The sequence below is a fragment of the Sus scrofa genome, chromosome 1, assembly GCF_000003025.6.
Source record: "Sus scrofa isolate TJ Tabasco breed Duroc chromosome 1, Sscrofa11.1, whole genome shotgun sequence".
In the NCBI taxonomy this organism is placed as follows: Eukaryota; Metazoa; Chordata; class Mammalia; order Artiodactyla; family Suidae; genus Sus; species Sus scrofa.
In genome coordinates this window covers 191,917,592-191,944,776 of record NC_010443.5, presented here as the reverse complement: position 1 = coordinate 191,944,776, position 27,185 = coordinate 191,917,592, and the positions used below count along the sequence as shown (strand labels likewise).

Genomic DNA, 27,185 nt, shown 5'->3' with positions numbered 1-27,185 from the left:
GACCCTCTGCTGAGCCCTACACTGGCAATTTGAATAATTGAGAACATTGCAAACCTTGGTAATGGGAGGAAAAAGAGAAGTTAAAATAGAACATCTCTCTGGCTAATAGCTAAGTAACCTCGAGCATCTCAATAGGAGCAAGGAATACGGCGTGACTCAGGGAAAGGTACACTTCTGTGCCCTAAAACATTAGAGGAATGGGTTCTGAGGAGTTCAAATAGAATTCCTAGGAGCTCCAAAGTCTATGCAAAAATTACACCTAGGACATAAACTCTGATAAATTTTGGATCTACTCAAATCCAAGGAGTGCCTTCCTGTCCCGTCTGCTATCGATGGCCTCAAGGGCAGCCTCCAGGTTTACTCTCAGGAACAGCCAAATGCTATTTCTGAGGTTTCTTGTTAGATCATTGCTTCTTGGTGACACCACCAGGGTGATGGCTTTTTAGGAGCCATCTTTATATAAGACAACAGTATTAGTCATGCCCTCCAGCATTGGAAGATGCTTTCTACAGGGAGGTTGTCCCAGTTTTTGTTTGCCTGAGAACCCTGGCTTCAGGCAAGTGGTTAAATGAGATTATCAACCAAAGATCTTCCAAACCTGGAAGCCCTTGACATTATCCAGTCCTTGTATTATCATTCCAAAATAAATGCCAAGTCCCCTGGGAGCAAGGACGTCCTGAAAATGCAAGAGCCCAGGGCCTCCCTGGCCTTTGTGTGGAGTATCTCAAGAAGGATGAGGTTGAGGGTCTCATGTATGTGGGGTGGAACCTACTGTCTCTCAGTGTACTTCCATCATTGGCCATCACTGGACCAGACAATAAATAGGCCAAGCCACCCAGCCGAGACTTCAGAGGACATTTAAAATCTTACTTTGGGAGTTCCTGTTGAGGCTCAACATGTTAAGAACTCAACTAGTATCCATGAGGATGTGGGTTCAATCCCTGGCCTTACTCATTGGGGTACAGATCCTGCCAAGTCCCAGATGTGGTTTGGATCCTGCATGGTTCTGGCATGGAGTAGGCTGGCAGTTATAGCTCTGTTTCAATCCCTAGACTGGGAAACTCTATATCCCATGAGTGCAGCCCTAAAAAGAAGGAAAAATATCTTACTTTGGAAAACATGGACATTTGGCAGCTCAGTTCTGCTAAAGATGCTGCCATAGAAAGACCCTGATACAAAGGCAGCTACACGCCAGGGAGCAGAGGGATTTACTCATAACTCCATGTTGGTAGGTGGTTCAAGTTCCAGATGCTGAGTATTTCCACATGTGAAGCTCATGAGGCATAGTGGTAGCACTTTGAATTCTGTGCAAATGGTCCTTGGAGAATGAGAACTCCAGGTCAATGCAACGCATGTCTATTAAGTACATACGAGACACATATCATTGCACAGAGAACATTAGCCCTTGCCTGGGAAACTTAATGCAAGTTCCACTTACTCATCAAAAGGAGTTTATACACTGGGGAGTTTTGTCCCATGCCTACAGGGGTGTTTAATCTCTACTTTGTAATTTTACGTGGCCATGTGGCAAGAGCCAGGTGAAAATATAATTTAATACAGAAGACAGTTGAAGAACAAAAGGTTTTTCCCCTTTAGGTATGTAAGCTTCCTTCACAGGGATAGAACCTTCAAAGAGGCTATTTGGATTTCTTCACACTCAGAGCTATACAAATCACATAGTTTTTAAAAAATGATAAAAACAGGTATTCTAGGAATAACAGCATGGTTAAGATATGGAGGTGAGGAAGAGATTTCTATTGCTCTCTGAAACTGACAAGTGGTGTTGTCACTCAACCCTTAGTGGTGGCTTTGATGGGAGCTATGCTTGGGGAAAGGGGACAAGTTTACCGTGAAGTATAGATAAGCAGCTGGTCTAGAAAGGGCTGGGGCAGGACCTGGGCTCTTGGTTTTCCCGAATGAAATTCCTCTTTGAATATTCTATGATGCTGCGTGGTAAGACTTCAACCCTTATACCAGGGATTCTCAATAGGGGCGATCTTTGCCACACTCCAGGAGGACATGTGGCAATATTTTAGACATTTCTGGTGGACACTCCTGGGAGGGGGACAGAGGAGAAGTACTACTTCCCTAATAAAAAATGTGATAGATATCACACAAGGCACATGGTGAGCCCCCAACAAAGAATCTAGTCCAAAATGTCAAGTGACGAGGGGGGGGACCCTACCCTAACTCTTTCTCCATCTCTTGAGCTCTCCTTAATGAAATTACAACCTGTGCCCCCATCTCTTTCCCACAACTCACTGATGCTTTTGAAATAAATTAATATAAACAAGTCTCTCTCATTAAAAGAAACACATTTTATGTATAAAGAAGAAAGAAATATCTAGAGAAAGGAAATTGAAAAGTAAACAGAGAGGGAGGGAGGGGGAGAGAAAGAGAAAGGAGTTTTAGCGTAATTTAAAAATCCTAAAATCTTTGGGGTAAAAAACAAATCTAAAGGAGCATATTTTATCCCATTGTAGGAACTAACTGAAATTATTGTCACTAGGAAGTTGAATAACAACGTATGTGGAATAACATGACCTAGAACTGGAGGTAGTGATCCTTTATTTGGGCCCTGCCTCAAATAATAAATATGTGTATATTCTTCTTGAACTATTCATCCCAACCCAATATCCAACTTAGTGGTTTCTTTAAGCATCATGCAGGCAATTTGACCTTCAGCTAACCAGCTCTCAAGATGATACTGCATCCCACAAATTGTGCACACATTTGGACTTTCCCAAACTTCAACCTACCTTTATTGTTATTTATTTATTTATTTATTTGTCTTTTTGCCTTTTCTAGGGCTACTTCCCATGGCATATGGAGGTTCCCAGGCTAGGGGTCTAATCGGAGCTGTAGATGCCAGCCTACACCAGCGCCACAGCAACGCAGGATCTGAGCCATGTATGCGGCCTACACCACAGCTCACAGCAAAGCTAGATCCTTAACCCACTGAGCAAAGCCAGGGATCGAACTCACAACCTCACGGTTCCTAGTCAGTTTTGTTAACCACTGCGCCACAACGGGAACTCCAACCTACATTTAAATTCAACACATTCCTCTATTAAATAATGAATCCAAATAAAACAAGGACATTGATGTTTTATACTTTATTTGAGAAGAGACCCTACATAAACTATGTCAGGAGGATACAGGTCTACACACGATTTCATCAATCAATAAATGGATTTGTTAACATAACATTGAAGATATGATACCATGAGGAAGACAGACATATGATCAGGAGTATTTACAACTCTCACATATGATATATTTATATTGGAGATGGGTATATACATATATACATGTACATGTGCATATACATACATATGCCCATACATACACACACATATATACATATATATGTATAAAATGTTCTTAAGCAAAGACCAAGGAAAGAGTTTGCCTTCCTGTAGGACTAACATTTGAAAGTGAAGAATGGTTGGTTTTCATTAGTGTCATGGTGTTAAATCTCTGCCCCACATTAACTCCAACACTGATAGATTCCGATGAAGACAGGTTTGCTTGGGATGGATGTGTGAGGGTGGAGAATGGGGTGATGGGGAAGGGGCTGAGAGCGAAGGACATGCACAATGAGAGAAATGACCTTTGGTGATACCATTCAATCATCCTTTTTGTATTAAACATAAATTATTAATACACTTTAAAAAAATAATTTTCTGTTTTCTTTTGAGATTGGGAAGGAAGGGAGGGTGGGGTGGTGAATAGAGAAAGGGAGGGCACTTGCCTTTTCAACACATCCCTTAATATTAACTGAGAGCCCATCCCCCTACCCTGGAGGCTAGCTCACCAAATGAGAATCTGTTTTCACATTTTCGTTCTTTTTTTTTTTTTTTTTTTTTTTTTGCCTAAAGCGCACCTTTACATAAGAATTTTACTTAGACCATGAGCCTGTTCTCCAAAGGCAAATACAGTCATCACTTTAACTGAGTCTCCAAGACTTGCCAGGATGACAATAACTTTAGCATAGCCAATGGGTATATTTGTCAGAAAGAAAAAAAAAAAAAATGGAAGAAATGGTACCTCAAGGAAAGGGCACTTTTAGTAAAACCCAGTTTTACTAAAACCTCAGCCACCCATTTTAAGTTAACATATTGGGTATCCAAATCATGGGAAGCAAGAATCAGCCATTTCCAGTGGCCTGGGGAAAAAAAGGAATGGGCATCATGGAAAAATATTTCTAAGTCATAAAACAGACCAAGGGGCTATCAAGTGAAATTAACATAAATGATGTAAAATCCGGTTGAGCACACCTCAACTCTGCTGCTGCCAAGGCCTGCACCAACGAATGGTGGCTTGGCAATACCTATATCCCTTATTACACTTTTCCCAAGCCATGCTACATTGGTTCTTTTCTAAACTCTGTAAGATTAGCTTGGCCTCAAAATAAGTGTGTATGTGTACCATATGTTCACATGCCCTATACACCATTGCTCAGCAGTTGCCATAATCCAACTAACCCTTCAGATGGCCGATATATTTACACAAACATTGGAAAACACACACAAACACATGGGATCAGACAAGATATAATCACTTTACATATATTTAGTATAGAAAGCTTAGGAATAGGAGTGGAAATCAGTTATAAGAGCACCCAAACTTCATTCACAAAATTCCTCTCTGAGAACATAATACCCAACTAGTGCACTGAAGTAGGTACCTGCTGATTTTCCAGATATTCAAAGTTTGCTGCACAACATCAGCCTAAAGATAAAGGGACATGTGATGTCCAGTAGGAAACAAATCAGTGTATATCATTTACACGACAATAAATCCTTCATTTCCCTTGAAATAAGATATGTAAAGTAGCACTTAGTTTAATACAAGTTTTGTTCTGCTTTAGACCTAGCTGTAAAAAGCCATTCATGCAAAAAATTACCTCCAGTTTTAGCTGGATATTTAAAGGACACTTCTCCTGAAAACAAGTCCCTTTCACATAGGGAAGGGGAACAATCCCACTCTGGACAGCCAGTGTCAGCTGAGAGTGGAAAATACAAGACTTTGGCGTTTCTAGGGCATTTGCCTTAGGAGCCCAGAAGTAGAACTGAGCTCACCTCTAAAGAGGCAGAGGGCTAGTAGTGCCCTTGGAAATTTTAGGAATTTTGCAGAAAAAGTTCTGAGAACCTCTATAGGATTTTATCCTCCAGCCTGTCCTCTTCTGAGGTTTCCCTGGGCATCACCTCCACTTCTAAAGATGACTGCTTCTGTATCCCCATATCAGACCACCTTCCCCTCTAGCCGATGGATCCTGTGTTTCCTACCAGTCAATCTGCACCTCCTTCTTCTGTGTTTTAAGGGGAAAGAATTTGTCTTATTGCACTCTATTCCAGCTGTCAGTCATTCATGGGTATGTGCTTTCTAAACTAGGATCATTCCTTGATTTTGATATAAAACAAAGCTCCTCTATTCCAAAGGACACTAACAGAGAATTTGAGACCCTGCCCTCCCACCTTCCTCATATAAATAATCTAGAGAAACTCTTGCTATGCCTTTTTTGCATGGCAAGTGTGAACACTGGAGGGGGCTGCCCTCAAGAGGATGAGGAATGGAGGGAAACAGTAGATTTTCCTTAGACCCATTCCAAAGTTCAATGTCACAGCTCCATTGACCTTGCTCCTCTGAGATCTGGCTCTGGTCTGGTTCTTCCACCTCATTTATCCTTAAAAAGGATCCCTTATGTCTTACACTACTAAATATTATGAATTATGCTAAGCCAAACTGAAGATAGGGGGAGAAAGTAGAGGAGAGGGTTTGATGGAGTGTTGAAAGCTATTAATTAGATAGTTCAGAGGCAATTGAGGTGGAATTGATCTCACATCTGTGAAATAGAAGACAATCTTTAAGGTGAGATCCTCAGCAACACTCTTGCCTTCACAGCACAATCCATCCTGACATGAGTGAGGAAAATGAAGTCAATTAGTTAAGAGAAAACAATGTTGCCTCTAAGGTGACATCTAGGTATGATTGTGCTCTATGGCAACTGTCCCATCACAAAGCAAAGTGAAAACATGTGCTTCTGCTATGCATTTTCTCAGTGCACCCCCTTCAGTCGAGCTTGATGGAGACTTTAAGGAGCCATTTTCATTTTTAAAATGATTGTTTAAGGCAAAGTTAGCTGCTAAACAGCGTTCAGAATTGAAGAGTGGCTGCTGGCTTTCAAAGCCAGGCCCCCACCCTGAGTCTTCAAAATACCAAACAGCAGCATCACCGGGGCCCTTCTCTACCCCTGAAGCTAATAGCTTCTGCTCAACTCCTGTGGAATATTGCCTCCAAATGCCACAGAGTGAAACATAGACTTGTACTTTGTGGGAAATGTGCAGAAATGTTTTTCCAAGTGATTGCCGAAAAGCAATCCTCCATTTGGGAGTTTACAAGTCAACAGTGCCTTTGTGAAGAATGTGCAGTGGCTTCCTGTGCCAAGTGTGTCCTCCACTGATGTCTAAGTGTCTTTCTTTCCACTGCTTTGAGCCAGGAGACTTGGGCATGTCGGGCCAACACCTATCATTTGTTAGCAGATCTGGAATGTGACAGAAACAAGCTTGGTAATAAATAAAAGGTGTAAATACCCGAACTTAAGGATAAAACCTTCCAGGTTGAGGCCCCAAGGGATGGGAGTAAAAGAAAAGCCCTTCCCTTCCTTGACTGGCAGGTCAATCAGGATAGAGCACATTGGTTCAATTGAGGGAGGTGTTTGCTGTCCCTGGTGCTGAAAACAGATACCCCCCCACCCCCCACCCCAGATCACTGATAGATGGGAGAAGAGAGAAATTCTGCCTATTAAACTGAAAACTCTTTCAACAGAGGCTGGCTTTGGGTGCCAGTCCTCAAAATATGTTTCAAAAGCCTCTCTTTATGCCATTCCAAATGAAAGCAGCCCTAGGATGATCCTAGTTTTTCCATGGGACAGAGTTAATGCATTGTCATAGTACTGATTGAGCAGCTCATTCAAACCCAGCCCCCCACCCCATGTAGGCCCTATTGGAAAATTCTCTCATGTAAGTCAAGGAACCTGAACTCTTAGGAAAGAAGCTTATAAATGGATGCAACACTGGGGTCTTCAGAAACTACCTCTTCACTTATTCCTTTTCCTGATACCAATGGCAGACATAGGCTTGCTATTGCTTGCTAGGACTAAATGTTTCTGAAAGAAGTCTTTGGGTAAAAATATACCATATACTCAAACATGGGCTTCTGAAGTCCTCTCCATTCCTAATTTTATTGTCACATTCTGAGAAACTGAGCAGAGCTTTTATTATGCTCCAGAGGAAGACTAAACTTGTAAACAACTACTTCCTAATGTTTCCAACTCCTCTCCCAGCTAACACACACACACCCACACTCACACATACACACCCACACATACACACCCACAAACACAAAAAATCTCAGGAAGTAAAATCTATTTGAGAAAAAAAACTTGTTTCTTCCCTCAGCAGTACATGAATCTTTGCCAGAGAGAGCAGGACCACTGTTTTCTGTCACATTCTAACTGATTATTTTCTTGTCCCAACTTGCTTTCTTTTCATTTTATTTTGACAACATCCTAGAGCTCACCCACCATGGCCCATAAACATAACCAAGAAGGGTCCCTGATTCTGCAGGGTGACAAAAGATTAACATGGGTCATTTTGGGTTGTCTCCAACTGCAAAGGGCTTGCGGGAGCCTTTGCTCTTAGATATGAACTATAATCAATCTTCTCCAACCTTGAAAAGGAAATATCCCAATGGCCTCCAGAAGGCTAAATGCTCAGCAAGAGGAAAGGAAAAAAGCATTCAACTAAGTTCTTGTTTTTCCTGTTAACATATTAAATCAGATTTCCCATATCTGGTGAGTTATTTCTCAAATGATATCTCTGAAATCCTTAAATAACCATCTTGTCACTGGGAAGTTACAGGGGGAAATGGCTTGTTCAAGGCAGGCCTTAAACCGTGCTATGAAGGAGGTCATCTCCTTGGGATTAGCAGAGTGAATTATGGAACATCTCCCTGAACCAGCTTGCCTTCTCCAATTTCACATCATAATTTAAAAGCCTAGTCATAACCCAATTTGAACTTTCATTTCAAAGAAAGCTGAAATGTTTTCTGTCTGCTGGACAGCTGCAGGGGGAGAATCACTGGGACAGAGCCTCAGAACAAAGGTGTTGCTTTTCTATCTAAGACAAACAAAAATTGAACCCCAGGTAGAGAGAGGAAAGAGAAGCTGAGGTAGTCTGAACTTGAGCAAAATATACGTGAATGTCTTAGGATTTCAGGTACTTGGTGTTAATCTGATTTTTCTCTGGAGTAAGAAATCCTTCAAAAAGAAACATGCACAGCATTTAGTCAGTTGCATCACACCTGATCATTACTTGAAAATCTAAAGGAAATTACATCTGAAAGATGTAACACACTAAGCAGTCACCCCTGCAAATAGTGCTTGGCGTCACAAACACCTTGGATGTTTTTAGGGGCTGTCAATGACATCACCATTGTAACCTGGGCAATCTGGCCTCAGGATGTGTTGTCAGGGGTTTCACTTCCAATCAGAGCCCTTTCTCAGTGGGCACCCCAATCACACCTGTTTGTTAGTGCTCAAGGCTTTTACAAATGTGGTTTAGCATTCGGCCTTCACTCCAGCAAACCTTTTTTTTTTTTTTTTTCCCTCCATCTTAAAATTATCTCCCCACATACAAAATGCTGGCCCTAGAAAGAAGGTGATATTGCTTTAGGATCATTATCACTTTGGGGGCTTTCTTTAAGATTGGTTTCACTACCCAATTTATTGAGGAAGCTTCATATAGCCCTACTTTTCAAAAAACATTATGTTTCAATCTGCAGAACCTCATGAAAGCAACAAGGAATAACGTGGTGTTAAGTGCAGCAGGAGATGCCATTTTGCTACAAAATGTTCAGAATTCCAGGCTGGAAAATAAAACCCAGGCATTTTCAGTGACAGAGCCAAAGGGATAAAACATCCTCTTTCTGCTTGTATTTTCATAAAAGCATTTTCTAGCCCTCCAGCATTGATGGTGATTCAAAGAGGAAAATGCCAATGACAAAATCTAGACGCCAGACCTCAGGAGGGAGTGAGGAAGGATGCAGCTCAAAACATGGCACATCCCCAAAGCTGCCTGCAGCTCAGCATCCAGGAAGATTCACGCAACACTCACTGCCCAGAGGGCGGGATCCACTCCTGTGAGGAGGGCTGTGGAGCCCACAGAGCGAGTTGACAGTTACGATGTCATTTGAGGGTCAGACTAACCCTCAGAGCAGGCAGGGGCGCCGGTGGGGTGCTAGCAGTTTTCTTTTGTAGATTAAGAATCAGAGGCACAGAAGGGCTGATGCTTCGTCCAAGATCACCCAGTAGAAAATAGCAGCTGATAAGCCCTCTGCCTCCTGGTCTCCTTACTGTCCCTCCACCCCACTCTCAGTCTGTCCTGTCGTTTTATCGCAGACAGAATTTTTTTAAAAATCCATGTCCTTCGTAACAAAATAAAAGTGAAAAACAATTAGAAATCTCATTGAAAATATTAAAAGAGACCAAGAAAAGAAACAGTATTGAACCATCCCCAGAATTAGGAGGAGAAAAAATTATGCTTTTTTTTTTTTTAAGTCGGGGTTCACTTAGAGGTAATGCATTTGTTTTTAATAGTAAATGTGGGTGGTTGATCCTAGTTTGTTCTTGTTTTCCAGAGCAAATTTGAGGGACAGAGCTAAAGCATCTATTGATACAGAATGATTTGTGGAATAGAAGATTTAGTCTCTCAGCTCTTGGGGAAATTTCTTCCACCTCATTGTTCCCTAAAAAGAGAGCCTGTTATCAGATTCAATTCTGTTCTTAAGGTACAAACCTTTCTGGTGCCATTACAGTAAAGCTCTCATTTGATTGAAAAAGACTCTTTTATACCCTTCAAGATTTGGATGCTGCTACAAATCTGCATGTCAATATTATAGCCTCTCCGCTAAATAAATAAACATGTTGCTGACATGTGGTGTTTTCTATTCCATAGGGACAGAGCACATCCACACTGATAGGAGGCTAAAAACAAAGAACAAAAAAAGAAAGAAAGAATACCATGGTTTACCATTTATCAGTATATTTAAGAGCAAGAACAAAATCTAAAGAAATTTGAAGGAAATGGCAAGTTTCTCTTAACCAAGACAGAAGGAATGGAAAACTTCAAAAAGATAGAACAGGGCATTATTATAGGTTTGTTGTCCTGGCATCATGCAAAAGTGACTGATGAGGCGCTAATGAGGAGCTAATCACTTGGTCCAAGGAGCTGGAAAGAAACTAACTAGTGGCTGTGAGAGCACACTGTCTTCTTCTCCGGAAACCTAGGCTAAATCACAAGCCTGACTGATGCTCAGCCTAGAGAGGAAGGAGATGGGCTGGTAGGGCTTTCCCTGACTTTGAAGAGACAAAACCCAGCCTTTAGGGATGGGATGGGGGATGATGGGTGGACTGTAAGAGTCAGAGTTTGGAGAGCATTCAAAGAGAGCTGCAAGAGATGCACTGAACATAAGGTGGAAGCGGGACTGAGTTCAGTGAGGAGACGTTTGCACACTTGCTCTATGAGAGAGCATGAGAATATACACTTCACTGGGCACTGATCTGAGCAACACGCAAGGTATAGATTCGCTTTGCCCCATCGATGCAATCAAGGAAGGGGCCAAAGTATGCAGGTGGCTGCCAGCTGCCCACTCTGGACTAAGGACCCCTACACGCTGGCCCAGAGAACTGACGTGACTTGTGCAGTCACCCGGCCAAGCCACACTCAGCGCAGCCAGGTCACCTCCAGCCCAGTGCTCTGTCCTTTTTGCCTGAAATGACCAACTTTCCCACGGAAAGTCTAACCCTTCTCCATTAAGGTTCCAATTCCATGTCAGTGTTTGTGTTTGATACCTAACTGTTTCAGCCCCAAAACAGGTTCAATAAAGTCTGCTTCAGCTAAATTACGTCTATATTTATACTTAACATATACCATTCAGGCCTAAATTCAGTGCTCCTCCCCACCTCGAAAATTAATTAAATAAAATCTTCATAAATGTTCAGCGTAGTTTTCTGTTTCTCTGAGAAAACTCGTCCAGCCTTTAAATATGACAATTCTGAAACCTCTCCCTTGAAAATGCCCTAATCTCATAAATGATCCACAGTGCCGAAAGTCAGAAAGTCAAAGGCTGTGTGTTGATAATAAAATAAAAACTGAGCCATAATAAGTTTAAGAAACCACAGGCTTGAAGCACACTTATTTGCACACACATGTGCATAGAGATTGGTGGGAGAAACACAAACGGGCACACTGCTTGTTGGACCATTTGGGACCAGTAGAAATGTAGAGGCATGTGTGTGTGTGGTGTGTGTGTGTGCATGCAGGTGAACAAGTATAAATAATGATAGAAAGATGAATGTAGTTTGCCCTATGTGATCTTGAGTAACCAGAACAAAATATAACACTGATAATTGCTTTTAAATAAAGTCATCAGATTTGCCTCTGTATGGTCGTGACATTACTTGGCCCAGAAATCTATTTTCCCTGTCAATACACACAATGCCCTTGATGGCAACCTTCATTTCTCCTAAAGAAATCTCTAAGAACTATAAGGAGATTCTTATTATTCATATTAAAGACAAGAGGCAAAGTAGGAAAAACAATTTCAGGGAGAAACCAAATCAGTAAAACCCCAGAGAAATTTGTGTTGGGTGCATTTAAGCTAAAGGACTTTTTTTCAAGACTTTTGATGTGATAACTGGCTCCAGTTTGCAGATAAGTTGTGGTTTTAGCTTTGAGGTTTCTGCTGACCACTGTACTTGCACACAGAGTGAGTTGGAAAGGGCTCAGGTCATTCTGGAGCCCACCACCCCATAAGGAGAGAGGTGACAAACTGGACTTAGGGGATGGCTATTACTTTGTCCCAACAAGAGAAAAAGGAACTGGGATTCCTCTTTTATGAGGACCATGGAGATCACCTATACAGACATAAGGTTCTTTGTCCATCAGAACCACCACCCCTACCTAACCACCGGGCTGTCATCAGGACCTGTCACGCCTGAACCAGGAGATGCCAGAGGGCTGGGAAGCCCAGATCAGTGGTCAGGGATGTAGGGCATGCTAATTCTTCATAAACCACTTCACTTTGTGCAGCATCCAGATATGCTGCAAAACTGTTTGTCATCAGCAGAGTGGCTTTCCTGACTTGGTTTGTAGTCCCCTGAGGGGAAAACCAATATGATGACAACCACTGTCACTCCTTCAGAGTAGAAAGCCTTGCTCAGCACATGGTCAGAGAGAGTCAAAACGCCCTCTTCTGGGGCCAGAGCCCAGCCATGGCTCCCCTGGTCCTAGAGGCTAAAAATTTCATAGATAGAGAAAGCGGTGGGTGAGGAATGGAAAGGGGGGTGGTGAAGGTGGGCCACCAAGGGTTCCAGATGGGATTTGCAGAGATCCACCACATGCATCTCAATGAGCTCTGCAGTAAACTTGACTGCACAGAGGTTAATCTAGATGTCAGCGTTGTCTGACAGCACTGAAATTACTCCAGGGCAGGGCTCCTTCAGAAGTCTTAATACAACAGTCAATTCCATCCTGCCTACAGGAAATGAAAGTTTTCTGCTTTGTGTGCCGAATCATTCAGTGCCAATTTTCTCACTGTTTGAAGTCCAAACTGTTTGTGGTCCTGGGATTCACCTTGTATTAAGACTTTGACGAAGTTTGAGAAGCTGGATCGTCAGTGCCATGGAAGGAGGAGGTTAGGAAACCAGAGAAAGGGGAAAGAAGAAAAAGAAAAAAGAACAAAAATTAAAGACTTTTTTTTTTTTTTTTAACCGAGATTTACTTCTCTGCTGTGGAAAGCAGAAATCAAATCACCTGGACCAGGTTTATTTATTCTCTCCAGAGATGAGCTCAGAGGCGTCAGCTAATGTCGGAAAGCTGTCATGTTAAATGGAGATGGGATGCAAATACTTCCCCGAGAAAAAAAATGAAAGGTTTAAGCAGGCTATTCATTTGAGTATGTCCTACCTGTTGACTTATTACAAAATTTGTTGGTTTTTATGACTCCCACAGACTCTTCTTAAATGAAGAAATAACTACCAGACTTAGACTTAGGTATTTGTATTTCTCATTGGTCTTTAGAGATGTTGCATCCAAAAGAATGTCAAAGTACACGGAAAAGATCCAGGCTCTTAATCTCCCTCTGGGCTTTCTAGGAGGTTATCTAAATTTGTCACAGCCTAAAGAGGGAAGAAACCAGCTTCCCTCCCAAGAAGTTAAACTGAAGACCTGAATGACAAGGCATTTCTCAGAAGGAGAATCCTGCAGGCCTTTCTGCAGCCACACTTTTTTGATACATCTTCTGTCAGAAACTTCTAGTTCTGCTGGCCACAAGTATCTCTAGCAAGCTGTGATCCTGGGCATAGCACACAAAGCAACGTTTAGTTTGGAAATCAGGAAACTTTATAGAGCTTACTGTTCTGCCTCTGTATGATGGAAGAGCACCCAGCACACCGTCTTTGTTTTATTTTATTCCTTTTTGGCTGCTTTGTGGCATCTGGAATTCGCTGGCCAGGGATCAGAACTGAACCACAGTTGTGACCTAAGCTGCAGCTGTGGCAACACCAGGTCCTTAACCCACTGTGCTGGGCCAGGGATTGAACTTGTGTCCCAGAGACATTGCCGATCCCATTGTGCCACAGTGGGGACTCCCGGCACACTATCTTAAGACATCATTACCTACTGTAAGTATCAGACCAGGTCTTGCTTAAAATTTGGAATTTAGTTAAAGAGGAAGGGGACTCCGACTTTTTTTTTTTTTTTTACTGTGACCAAGAATTCCAAGTACTTTGAAGGTACCCCCTCCCCACCCCCACCCCAATCTTCATGGATCTCTTGGTGAAATAGGAAAGTGTCTGTGTTGGCACACTGAGATCTAGACCAGAGGATTTCTTGTTGAAAAAAAAAAATAGTTTGTTTATATAGTCAAGGGAACTATGGATTAGGAAGAATGCGCAAAGGAGACAGAGACTCTGTCAGAAGCCTAGACACCAGATCCTTAGGGTGAAACAGCTTATGCTCACAGCAAAAGTCCTAACACCCAATGCGGCACCACAAATATTCACATCCACCACAGTCAGCAGTGCCTTTCAGAAGGAGCAAACAATGGCCAACATCTCACATTTTCTCTGTCCCGTCCCACCTGGGTGTTGGTTTCACCTGCAGTGCTGGTGAATTCCATACCAACTCCAAAGGGGATGTGATGTGGTAAAAAGAGTCGGTTCCTGTGTGATCTATTAGACAACTCAGAAGAGTGACTTTCAGATGCTCAGAATGTTGTTGTCAGCATAATTTAATTCAGGGCACACCAGATGATCAAACTTTATAAGGTGATATATATCCCATCAGGACCTTTCTAACTGTCTCTTAAGCCAGTCCATCTCTGGATATCTCATCCTTGAGAAATGTAAGGCTCAGAGATTATAGCATTGCGAATCAATTTGCTGACTCCAAGGGAACCTTCACTAAAGCTGTTCCAATGAAATATATGGAGAGACGTGTACAATACTCTTCTTAGTATGACACCCCCAGTGATATTAAGCAATCCCAAAACATGTTCTGAAGTCTATGTTGATATGTTAATGGTGATACAAAAACTTGTAATCTTCCTTTGAAACAAACAAACAAAAATGTATTTGGTATCAAAGAATACTGGTGCTCCCGGGACCAAAAGCATAGTGGCTAGAGCTTCATATTTTGCTTTAAAGCAAATGCCATGGAGGTTTCTAGCAGATTGGCTCCCAACCAGAGCTGACAGTAAATCTAGAGGGCAGCTCTCTAGACTTCCAGCCCTTGGGCTGATGCCACAAACATCTACAAATGTTCCTCTGCTCCAGACTCTGAGCAAAGCACAAGGAAGACCCCAAAGCCCAAGACTGTCCATTGTAATAACTCTACCTTGAGTCAAAATAATGCTGTTGCTGTTTGATTTGGAAAAGTGGAGCAAGGAAGCCACTCATCATTCCCAAATGGAGAAAAACTTGGTGAATAGTCTGCAACTTAAAACACTGCCCTCTTTCCAACATCCTAGCCCCTCACTAGTAGTTAAATGTAAAAATCTCCTGGATTTTGGCCCAGAGCACAGATTGCCAATAGCCTGCATGAAAGGTAGGCAGGCCTGTCTCTATGTCTTGGAATAGTTTATGCCAACTCTGGGAGGTTGGTGTTGAATGGAGTAAGGTGGCCAGTTGAGGAGGACAGGCTGGAAAAAGTCAGAAAAGGGGCTGCGTGGCAGCCTCCCTTGAAGAGCAAAAAAAGTAGGGTCCCTCGCTTGTCTGCCTGGCTTCCCCCCACTAATAATCCTCAGACTTAACAGTCACTGAACCTTCCTTATTTGCCTTCTATAATCAATTTCTCACCATGGATCACTCCCCCACCCCTTACCTGTCTTTTATTTTCTCTCTTATTACTAACAAGCAAGCTAAAAGAAAAAAGTGTATGACAAAAACGCAACATTTTTCAACTAAAAGGAACCTTAAGACTATCTCTTCTAACCTTCTAAATGTCTCAGATGAAAACTCTGATAATCCGAGAGATTAGCTGACTTGGCCAAGGTCACTTGAGTAACTTGAGCAAAGCCAGGAATTTCAACGGTCTTTCCACCACCCAAGTTGGTGCCTAACTTCCTGTGTATCCTGCTCTCTCCAAGCATGACTGACTCACTTTTGCTTCTGAGTTGAGTCTCACGCAGCCCCAGAAACTGGCTGTCCACTCTCCTGTTGGTGTTGGTTTCCGTAGTATTTAGCACCAAAAATACTTGCACTAGTGTAGTTCCGTAAAGTAAGCCTCACCAGAGAAAAACAGTCCTGTACAACTTGAACCCCGAAGGACCAGGATTTCTTTGCCTCTAGCAGGAAGCCTCTCTCCAGGCATGATTTGTGCACAATTTTCTGAGTGGAGGAAGCATCAAGCTTCTGTCTGTTCACTGATGGAGGCTTAGTGACCTTCAAGATCCCCTCAAAGGTCAGGGATATAAGTAGAGGGCCGCATTTGGTTCACATCCTAAGTAAAGAAGACCTGGGAAGACCCTTGACGGTGGCGCCCTACTCCAAGATGAGCATCCAACAGCAAGTCTCTCACACTCAGTCCAGGAGGGGACTGGGGAGGGTGGCATGGCAGGGAGACCAGCCTGGGGGACCCAGAGCATCCACCACAGCCAGAAAGGAGGTCCAATGACACTGTGCCCTGGGTCACTCTGGCCTGGACTCTATGCTGTGGAGTCAGTAGGGGCCATGAGAGTGAAGCAGACTGGAGTGCTCATATGGGTTAATGGGGTGTCATTTCAAGACCCATTTAACCACAGCAGGCTCTTTAAAAATTAATCAATCAAGAACCTTCACTGAGCTTTTTGGGTATTAGGAAGACTAGGAGGGTGAAGACCAGATGCTCCTTCTAGGGCTAAAGCAACCTCAGGCACGTCAGCCCTTGCATTGCTGTGACTGCAGAAGAGGAGAGGGGAGTTTTATTGGAACACCCTCCCCCCACCCCAAAGATACTGCCCCCCAACCCCCAAGGTCAGCAGAGGGCTGTCCTGGCATTCCAGAGTGGTACTGAGGACAGGGACACAGAAACTCAGTGCCATTAGAGTCTAAGAATTCCAAAGCATAGAAGGGACCAGAGATGACCAGGTACACCCCTCACTTTGCAGACGGAGAAATGGAGATGCAGGGGAGCGAGTTCTGGCCTTCTTCAGAAGGAACCATCTATCTGCTCACCCCAGAGCCCCCAGAACCCCTGCCATTCCTACAGCCCCATCCTCGGCCTCCTTCACATGCCAGAAAAACTTTTGTTTCTACCTGCTGAGGTTAACAAGTCAGCACGCAGATTCTATGCAGAGAGCACATGGGGCAGTGAGAAAGCCGGTCCTCCCCCTCTGCTCCCCTTGCCCTGCCACCCTCCATTGTGGACTTTTATGGGAGGCAGCTGCTTCTGATGGATGTGATGCAGTCATGACCTCAGGCCAACGCAGAGGCCTGTGGGACTAAGACCAGGGCAATCTGCCAACACCAGTCTCCTTGCTGGCAAAGGAACTGGCTTTTTCCATTAGGCCATGATGACTCAGGGCCCTGAGTGGAAACCCTGCCACATCCGTATCCCCAGTTGCCCACCACCATCTTCGTAGCCTCCCCTTCTTCCAGACCATCACAGGCTCTAAGGTTCTGAGAACATAGCCAAGAATGTGGAAGCCACCCACTGTCTGCTTGTGGGGTGGGTGTGGCAGCCACAGAAGCCTTGGACCCTCATCTCCAACTGGGGCACACTACCCCAGACGCTCCAGACACTCCCTCCCTGAATACCTTCCCCTCATCACCTAGATGGAGCCAGATTGCCCAGTTCAACCCAGATTGAACAGCTCCAGAACAGACTGAGGGCCCCCAAGTGGGAGGAGAAGGATCATTGCCACAGGTGAGCCCGGAATACCTTTGAGTGGTCCATCCAGGCGCTCCTGCAAAGTCCTCAGGGCTGAGAGCACCGCACAGAGAAAACCCACACATGGTCCCTGAATCCCCCCCTCCAGCTCAGCAGCCCCGCTGATCCTGGAAGCCCACTGGAGGCCTCTGGTCCCAGCATGACTCTTTCCTCTTTGAATAAAAATATTTGTGGGTCTACAAAAAGAAGCCAAACCACACACACAGAATCTGGCCCCTAACCCCACATAGGACGCGCACAGTGCAGCTGACTGACCCTTGAGCTGGAAGATGGGTGGGTTCAGGGGACCTGGGAGGCTCCAACAGGGCAAAGCCCCATTCACTGGGTAGCTCTCTGCTGGAGTGAAGTGGTGGGGGTGGGGAGGGAGGGCAGTGGCCTGGGAGAGGCACACCTTCTCCTCACAAGAGGAGGGCTCTGTGGGCCAGGCAGTCAGTTTCCAGGGGCACTTTGCTATCATGTGTCAGGGGCCAGAGATCAGCCCTGGCATGGTGCTTGATGGCAGCGGTGGGAAGGCAGTGATTCTCCTGGTGCAGGCGAGGGAGCTGGCCCCAGCTCAGAGGCTTCCTTCTCTCTCCCTGCTCAGGGCTCTGTCCTCATCAAGATGCCAGGCCTGTGGCTGAGGCCAAGCATGGGACACTTCCCCAAGCAGCCTCGGCCCCTCCCCCTGCCCTCAGTCCACAAAAGCCTTTTCTCAGCTCCTGCATTTTCTCAGCAGCTCAAAGGCAGATGCATCAATCCTTCCAGGGGCTGGGGACGTGAGGAGAATGCCAAGGGGCCCGGTGCAGGTGCCAGAGAGATTCTCCTGCTGTCTCCTGCCCAATTCTCTCTCTGATCCTGGCTCCAGGGGGAACCAGCACTGCCCCGGCCTCTCATTGGCCCAGGCTCCTCTCCCCCATGCAGGGGTGTACCTAGGACTTAGCAGAGCCAGGAAGAGAGTGCTAGAGTCTAGGGGAGGCGGATGGGAAACAGAGGACCCAAAAAGGCATACTTTCTAAGATCTACAAGGAGCTAAGTCTCCTACTGTTGGAACCCTGCTGTGTCCACATTGGCAGACAACAAGGGGGATGTCTGGTATCCCCCTTAACTTCCCAATAGCCTGAATGTGGGAGGTGGGGCCAAGGAGTCTTCCCAGTGATGGGAAGACTGGATGCAGTGGCTTGGCAGGGCTCAGATTTCACCTTTTAATTCTGTGGTTCTTTAAACCAGAAAGTCCAGTTCTTGAAGTTCAGAGGATAGATGACACACCTCTTTCAAATTTAGGAAGGAACTTGAGCATGGCTTACACCAAGATAGACGTTGTCCATTGTCGTCGTAGTTGTGTGTTTCATTGTCATCGTTGTTTGTTTGGTGTTTAGTAGGCGCCATTGTTGAATCTCAAAAGCATCAGGACAATACTTTCTAGATGGACAAATTAGAAAATCATCTTGAGGTGGAGGAAAGGGGGAAGGCGCATGGAGGTGATGGTCAAGGGAGATGTGAGGTGTTCCAGAGACCCCTGGTCCAGAATTCTTTCCTTGCTGAGCCAGTTGATGTGGTCCACCCATGCACTGGTGCAAAGCTTGGGGACAGCACACCTGGGCAGGTAAGCACTTGTGCAGCAGTGACTGGCACTCCATCCCAGCTCCTTCCATCCTAACATGAAGATTGTCTCCCTGCATCGTCAAGGTCTTCTGCTCTGAGAAGCTGCGGAAGAAGCATGGGCCACAGCCTAAGTCTAAGGGAATTTTCACTTGCGTTCATCATACTTAAGATTTTCTGAGTCGTTGTTACAGTCTTGTGGTTTCTGCATCAGCAGCTTCTCTGTGTATTAGAGAAAGTATCTTTCTATAGATATAGATAGATAGATAGATATATAAATATATATATAAATATATATATATATATATATATATATATATATATATATATATATGCCAAACTGCCTTACAGGGTTTTTTCTTTCTTTTTTTTTTTCAGTGTTGTATGTGTAGCAGGCACTTGAGTTTATATGAAGATGTTTGCTTCAGTCAAGGACAGAAGAAAAGAGTTTGTGAGGTGGAAAAGGGAGGATGAGAGGCCAGGAGAGAGGAGGCAACAGAACGTGAATTCGTGACCACCGGCCACCGCTAGCCAAGGATGTCCAGGTAGATGGGGGTGGCTTTCCCCAAAGCATGGAGGATTTTGTAGATTTCCTTGATGTTCAGCCGCTGCTGTGGTTCCCTCTGCCAGCACCCCAGCATGACATCATACACCTCTTTGGGGCAGACCCGGGGCCGTTCCAAAACGCGACCTTGGGTGATGCACTCAATTACCTGAAAAGGGGAAGAGAATGAGGAAGTCATGTCCAAAGCTCAGCACGGGCCCTGTGGCTCATGCCCAGCACAAGGCAGCAACTTCACCGGTGAGCTTCCATGCTGAGTCGGGGTCCCCGAAAATACAGGCTGAGGCTAGAATTTGCCTGAAGTTTCTCATGTGTCCTGTGCATGGGTTCTCAGGACGTCCCACTGCCTGGCAAGCTCCACTCCCTGTCACAGCCTCTGTGCACACGGCCACACTTACCTCTATACCACCACATCGGTGCCTCCCTAAGGGAGAGGCATCCTCCTTGCTCTTTGCACTAAACCATGTATTCTGTTTCTTTGCAAGTACTTAACACTAGGACTAACTGCCTGATTCACCATTGTCCAACTGGGTGTCCAGAGAAAGTCACTTAACCTCAGAGGATCTCAGCATCCTCCCCTGTAAGATGGGAATCAAATGTCTCCCTTGACCACCTCCTAGGACTGCTGTCACGACCAATGAGGCCAAGAAAAATGACTGTAAGACCCAATGTCCCACAGTGGAGGCCAGAGGGAGCAGCAGAAAGAAAACAAGTGTGTTGCATCTGGACCAACCCCAGTTGGCCCCTCAGGACCTCGTATGTAATTTGTGGTTCGTTCCGCTTCCTCAAAGGCACTTCTTTGCTGACACTGACTACGTGAATTTGCAAGGTTCCAGTTTCCAGTTCTCAACTTCTCCCTAATCTCCTACTGTGTAGCCCTGGGCAACTTACGTGCCCTAAACTAGTTTCCTCATTTGAAGATAGGTTGTGATGATAAAAATACGCAGAATCATTTCTAGTTGAATACATGAAAAATGGTATTAGCCCCCTTTACTACCATTGGTCTATATTGTAGTTGGGCAAGAGAAGAGACCTTTTCCCTCTTTGTATCTCCCTGTGCTGCCCCCAGCAGTGCCTTGTCTTGAGAGTTGCCTCATGTCACTGCCTCATGTCACTCTGACTCTGGACTCCAACGGGCACTGTGTCGGCACTTCCTTGGTCCTCATCCCCACAGTCTGCAAAAGCCTACTAGGCTCAATCCTTGGCCAGCCTGACAGATCTACAGCTACTCATGTTCCCTGTGTTTATTTGAGCCCTGTCTGTACCCTTCATTAATTTCACCTCCATGAAAAGGGCTCTAGCTCAGACTGCATAGCAGCTGCTGATGCTGAGACCAAAAGTACTGGGTGGTGTTCCCTCCCAAGTGCGTTGTCCAGGTTGTTGATTTCCATAGAGAAACTCATTATTATAGTGATTGCCAGAACGTGGCTGTTGGGGTGGGTGGGCTGGAGTAGGTGGCTGGGGTAAGAAGCCCCTTCAAGGCCAATCCCTCACCAAGTAGTGTTAGGAATGACCACAGAACATTGTTAGCGACCCTGAGACAGTGTAGGTATCTATGACAGATCTTCTGCTAAGACCCAGAGCCCCCTCTTTACTAGGGCCACCAAAATACAAGGGAGCTGTCTCAGGGTTCACTTTGTGCTTGTGTGCATGCAAATGTGTGAGTGTGTGTACACACATGCATGTTTAGGTGTGTGTATGTTTACCGCTACCAGGAAAGCAACAATTTTTTAAAGCACCATAATAAGTGAGTTCTGATCTATACACTTTCATATTTTTTAAAGGGTGTTAAAATGTTTTGTCCTATTTTGGGAAATGTGGTCAGGACCCATTCAGTTTGCAAATGATGAGATGTTGCAGATTTGAAAAAAAATGCCTTCCTTTGAGTCTTTAACATTCACTTAATTAAACAGTCAGGGTATAAGAAAGCAAAGATGGAGTTCCCGTTGTGGCTCAGAGGGTTAAGAACCCAACATAGAGTCTGTGAGGATGCAGGTTCAATCCCTGGCCTCGCTCAGTGGATTAAGGATCTGGCTCTGCCGTGAGCTGCGGCACAGGTTGCACATGTGGCACATCCAGCATTGCTGTGCCTGTGGCTGTGGTGTAGGCCAGCAGCTGCAACTCCAATTCAACCCCTAGCCTGAGAACTTTCATATGCTGCGGATGCAGCCTCAAAAAGAAAAAAAAAAAAAAAAAAAAAGAAAGCAAGCAAGCAAAAATGAACATAGCTGCCAAGAAGAAAGATAATTTCTGGAATATTCAGTTAGGATTCTAATATTTTAAAGTCCCTGTGTTCACATTTTCCCAGAAAACAGAAGACCATAGACATAACGGCAATCTTTTAATCTTTCTATGGGTCTGCTGGGTTGGGAGATGGAGCCCTTGACTGTCTACACACTGGACTGAGTTCTCTGGGACAACACGAGGTCACTGAGATGCATCTTGCTTTGGACCAGGGCCCAAGCCTTCTCCTGGCTGAAGCTCTCACCTCTGAGACCTGACCAGTCTCCCCCTGGGCCCCAAGCAGCTCCTCTTCCTTTTTCCTGACTCTCAACAAGTGTTCCTGTGAAAAATATTGAGTTAACATATGCTAATATGCTTAGAAAAATGCCTGGCATGAAATGTTAGCTACTATTAACATTTGGTGATGAGTATTTTTATTATTATTGTAAATCAAAGGTATAAAAATATGTAATGTGTATGTTATTACATTTACTATTATGATTCATCTTATTCTTGGAAGTCCACTCATAGCTCTATCAACAGCATGTAATTTGCCTTCCCAATTCCCCTGCCTGCACGTCTCTGGGCCTGGCATGCGGAAAGCCTTTGGGGACCCAGGTGATTTGGGCATACTAAGCAGTAGGTGTTTCCACAAGATGGCACAATTGAAAAACTCATAGTAGTTCCTTGTTTTCATTGTCTTAGCGAAACATTTGTGATTTTTAAGTGTAGCAGAGCAAACAGAACCGTGCCTCGCATCTCAATTTCGACAGCCGATTTCATGCTCTCTTGACAATCACAGAACATTTCCTACAGCCATAATTTCTTTTCATGCTAAGAAGGTCTCTCCTCCTGCTCAGCCTGACATTTGTTGTGTTGGCTCCAAACCGCACCTAAGGTTTTGCACACCACGTTTGAGTGCTGGCCTGAGATACCTCTCATCAGCCTTGTCCCAGGTCAGGGGTCACCTCTGCCCGCTTCTGTACCTCTGTGTTTGAGAGTTGGAACCATGGCTGCTTTCCGTAGGTGAAGATCTCCCAGAGGATCACCCCGAAGCTCCACACGTCACTCTCAGTAGTGAACTTCCGGTACATGATGCTTTCAGGAGGCATCCAGCGAATTGGGAGCATGGTGTGTCCTCCTACCTAGAAGCATGGAGACAGAGGCACACAGAGGGCAGGATCAGTCCCAGCAGTCTGCACTCCTCATAGGCAGATGCACTCTCCCCACGTCCCACTCTACTATAACCTCAAGGGGGTGAAACTTTTGTCAGTGGAGACACTGACACCCAAGCCCTACAATATGTGAGGCAGCCAGGGTAGAGTTAGAGGTAACACCTAAGGGAAGGTAGGTTCCTTGGCAAGGAATGTAAAGAAAGATCCCAAGATGATTTGAAGTGGGACAGGAGGTCTCAGAACCGGGTACTACAATACAAGTCACCCTTGAGAGGCCATCCAGAGGGAAGTCACAGAATCACCGAGCCAGACTACCAAGGATCAGAGTTTGTGCAGACATTAGGTTAGACTCCTGGGCCAAAGAGGGTAAAGCACACAAAGGTCCAGGTGCATCTAATCTGCAGAAAGGCAACTTTAGCTTCTGTTTGACAATCCTGAATTTCTCACTGCAATTTAGAACTCAGTGTTTTGAGTAAAGAGGATATGGAATACTGCAATGCTAATAACTCAGGTGGACTCTCTAGAGACTTCACAACGGCTCTTAATAAGATCTCACAGGCCAGTAAGAAGAGTGTCTTAAAACAACCTAAAGAGGACATCAACCACTTGTGGGTCTGCAGCTCTGAGAGCCGAGGGCAGAGGAAGTGAACGGCATGCAGGGTACCATTTCCTGAGAAAAAAGATTAGGGAAATCCTCACAGCCCAGCAGGTTAGAGACATTATTAGCATAAATGGAAGCATGTTTTAGAATTCAGGAACTAACTGCATCATTCATAAATAGACCTTTAGAAAGTGGAACTTTTGGCTAATATATGAAACTTGTCAGAAAATGGTTTTCCACTGATTTTTTAAAAAGAGCTCTTTATAAACGTCCTGATGAACTATTAATCAAATGTTCTCATTTCTATGATGGGTCAGTTGGAGGAATTATAATAATAAGCATTTAAGAATAGTGACTTGTTAGCAGATGGGCACTCCTGCTTCTTAAAAAAGAGATCATACATGCCTCACTTGAAGTATTTTAGAAGATAAATGATAATATAGATTTGTAGAAATTATTTTCAACCAGGGATTTTATAATCAAGATAGCTCTGCATCCAGTGTAAAGACAAATGAAGATGTTTCCTTTAGATGAGCAAAGACTCAGAAAGTTTACAACGCACAGCTTTTCAGAAAAATAAAGACAAAAATTAATTGAGGATGTACTCCAAAAAACAGAAAAAAATAATCTAAAATGTACAATGACTTGGAACATAATAAACAGTACAAAGAAAATAAGCCACAAAAACACAAGTTAAATCTAAACAATGGTCACTAATGTGGTAGTAGAATGTAATGTAATTACTAATAAAGGATTTCTATAAAATAGACATAAAGTAAATAATATTAACTAGCAATGTTAATAGTACAATTAATAAAATGTTAATTGCTACTATTACCAATATTCAGAAAAGAAACTTACAGATAATTTCAACAATAAATACCCAGAAAAGTAGGTAGAGAAATAATTAAAAGCTGATAAAGACTTTGTCTTTTAGAAGGCAGAACAAGGGAGCTTACAGACAGTCATCAATTGTTGATTATAACAGGTTAAATTTAAATGTGTTTGCTAAAATCCGCAAGTAGGTCTAAAAGAACAGAAATAGTACATATAGCTTCCAAACCAGTTTTAGGAAAATAGAACCAAAAATCTCTAACCAATACTAAAAAGACCACAAAAAGGGGGAGGGGTAATGGTGAATAGCAAGCAAAAAATGAAAAAAAAGTTTAAATAATATTACTGTAGACAATAAGAACAAATGGGTTCTACTACCTCAAGTAAGAGAAAAATTACATTCAAAAATCGAGATGCACATTATCCAGAAAAGACATCCAGGAAAGGAAATATCAGAATATACTGAAAGATGAAAGAATTCAAAAATACAACAAAGTAAAAGAATTTGAGTATATAATATGTATAATATTTAATATATGTAATAATATAGTGCAATAGATAGTTGAATATATAATATATATTGAATATGTAATATTCAATATGAACAACCTATATTGAAAATATAATTAATATGCAGCACATTGAATATTATATATTCAATATATAGTGTATTAAAAATTGAATATACATAAGAAAAGAAATATACATTTCTAATATACATTAGAAAGTCAAGAACTAAATGGAGACAAAGTGGTTGACATTATATTTGAAGATGGTAAAATTTTCCATTATGAGAACAATGAAATTTTTTGCTCCAATCAGTATAGCAACACAAATGCATAAAAATAAAACATGTTATAAATAAAGGAAAATTAACAAAGTCACAATTACAGTGGAAAATTAAAACACTTATTTTGCAAAATGACATATCAAAAGACAACAAAAATGGAGATACATTTAAATTAGGAGTTTGGGATTACTATATACACACTACTATATATTAAATAGATAATCAACAAGGATCTACTATATGGCACATGGAACTCTACTCAACATTTTGTAATAACCTCTATGGGAAACGAATCTGAAAAGAATGGATATATGTATATGTACAACTGAATCACTTTGCTGTACACCTGAAACTAATATAACATTGCAAATCAACTAGTCCTCAATAAAAAATAAAAATTAAAAAAAATTAAAAATACAAATAATGACTTTTAATTGATAAATATGAATGATGTATCTTCCGGCCTCCCTGAAAAGTTGTATATTATTTTTGATTATCTGAAAAGCATTTATAAAAATCAATCACATATTGTATGTCAAAGGAAATTCGAAATTCCAAGAGAAAAAACAAAGTAAACATAAGGTAATAAAAAAAAAAGAAGAAAAGAAATTCTTTCAAAAGAAGCCAAAAATTACCAATACCCTTTCCTGATTAAAAGCCCTGATTCATAAGTAAATAGAAATTCTTTTATTTAACATATCACAAAATATCATATTTACTGATAAAATATAAAAAGCATAGAAGGTATCCTCTATTGCTGATTTTATGGAACACTCTCTGGGTGGTCCTAGCCAATGAAATAAAGCAGGAATAAAAACAGGTAAAAATACTGAAAAGGAGGAATTGTTTGCACAGTTCAAGACAATTAGCTAAAAAGCAATTAGAACCATTACATGATTTAGTAAGCTACCTGGACATAAAATGAATATGAAAAAATCAGTGCACCAGTACCAATGATTTCAAAGTTCATTGGAAAATAAATTTGTTTGCACAATACAATAACAACAAAAATATTTAAAATTCCTAGGCACAGACCTTAGCAGAAAATTTATGTGATCTATATAAAGAAAAACATAAAAGAACAACTGAATATATGAAAAGATCTGCCTTTTCCTTGGATAGCAAGACTCATATCATAAGCCTCTCATTTTTCCCTAAAACTAGTCTAAAATTCAACACAATGTAAATAAACCCCTCAATGGAATGATGTATGGAAATTGACAAGATAATACCAAAATTCATCCAGAGGAGCAAATATTTGATAAAAAATAAGATATGTTTGCAATAGAACAGGGGATATTTGCTCTATCAGATAGCAAAACGGATTATCAAACTGCAGGGATGAACACAATGTGTTATTGATATAGGAATAGACAAATTTCATTTATCAATGGAACAAAATAGGGTCCAGAAGCAGACCCATGTAAATACTGGAGTTTAATATATGAAATGATAGGTTAGTAATCAGTGTTGGGACAATGAACTATTCATTTAAAAAGTACACTTAGATACCTACCTCACACCATATACAAAAATCATTTCCAGATGGATTAAAGAGCTAAACATAAAAAACAAAACAATAATAATATTAGAAGAAAACTTAGAAAAGTATTTGTATAACCTCAGGAGAGGAAGGCCTTCCTAAATAAGACACATGTTCAAGAAGCCGTAAGGGACAGAATTCAGAGATAACCACTCGTAAAAATTAAATAACTTTTGCATAGTAAAATACAAAATAAGCATAGTTAAAAGACAAATGACAGAGAAAATATTTACAATATATGTAACAAAGAATTAAAAATCCATATATTATAAAGTACTTTAAATTAGCTAAAAACAAGAAATCCAACAGAGAAATAAATTGAAGGTAAGAGGGAATGACTCACAAAAGAGCAACAAATGGCCACAAACATATGAAGAGATGTCAGTT

At 42.6% G+C, this 27,185-nt stretch overlaps 1 protein-coding gene across 3 annotated transcripts in view; it reads right to left on the bottom strand.

Annotated features, from left to right (window-relative positions):
* The window catches only part of NTRK3 (neurotrophic receptor tyrosine kinase 3), a 406,414-nt gene continuing 382,330 nt past the window's right edge, over positions 3,102-27,185 (bottom strand). Inside the window, exons 16-18 of one of the 3 annotated variants that reach the window (XM_021083220.1) lie at positions 26,772-26,813; positions 22,842-23,000; positions 3,102-19,783 (exon numbers count right to left, since the gene is read on the bottom strand). In XM_021083220.1, the coding sequence (XP_020938879.1) occupies positions 19,598-19,783; positions 22,842-23,000; positions 26,772-26,813 (387 nt within the window). In that variant the 3' untranslated portion in view covers positions 3,102-19,597. 3 annotated transcript variants of the gene reach the window in all.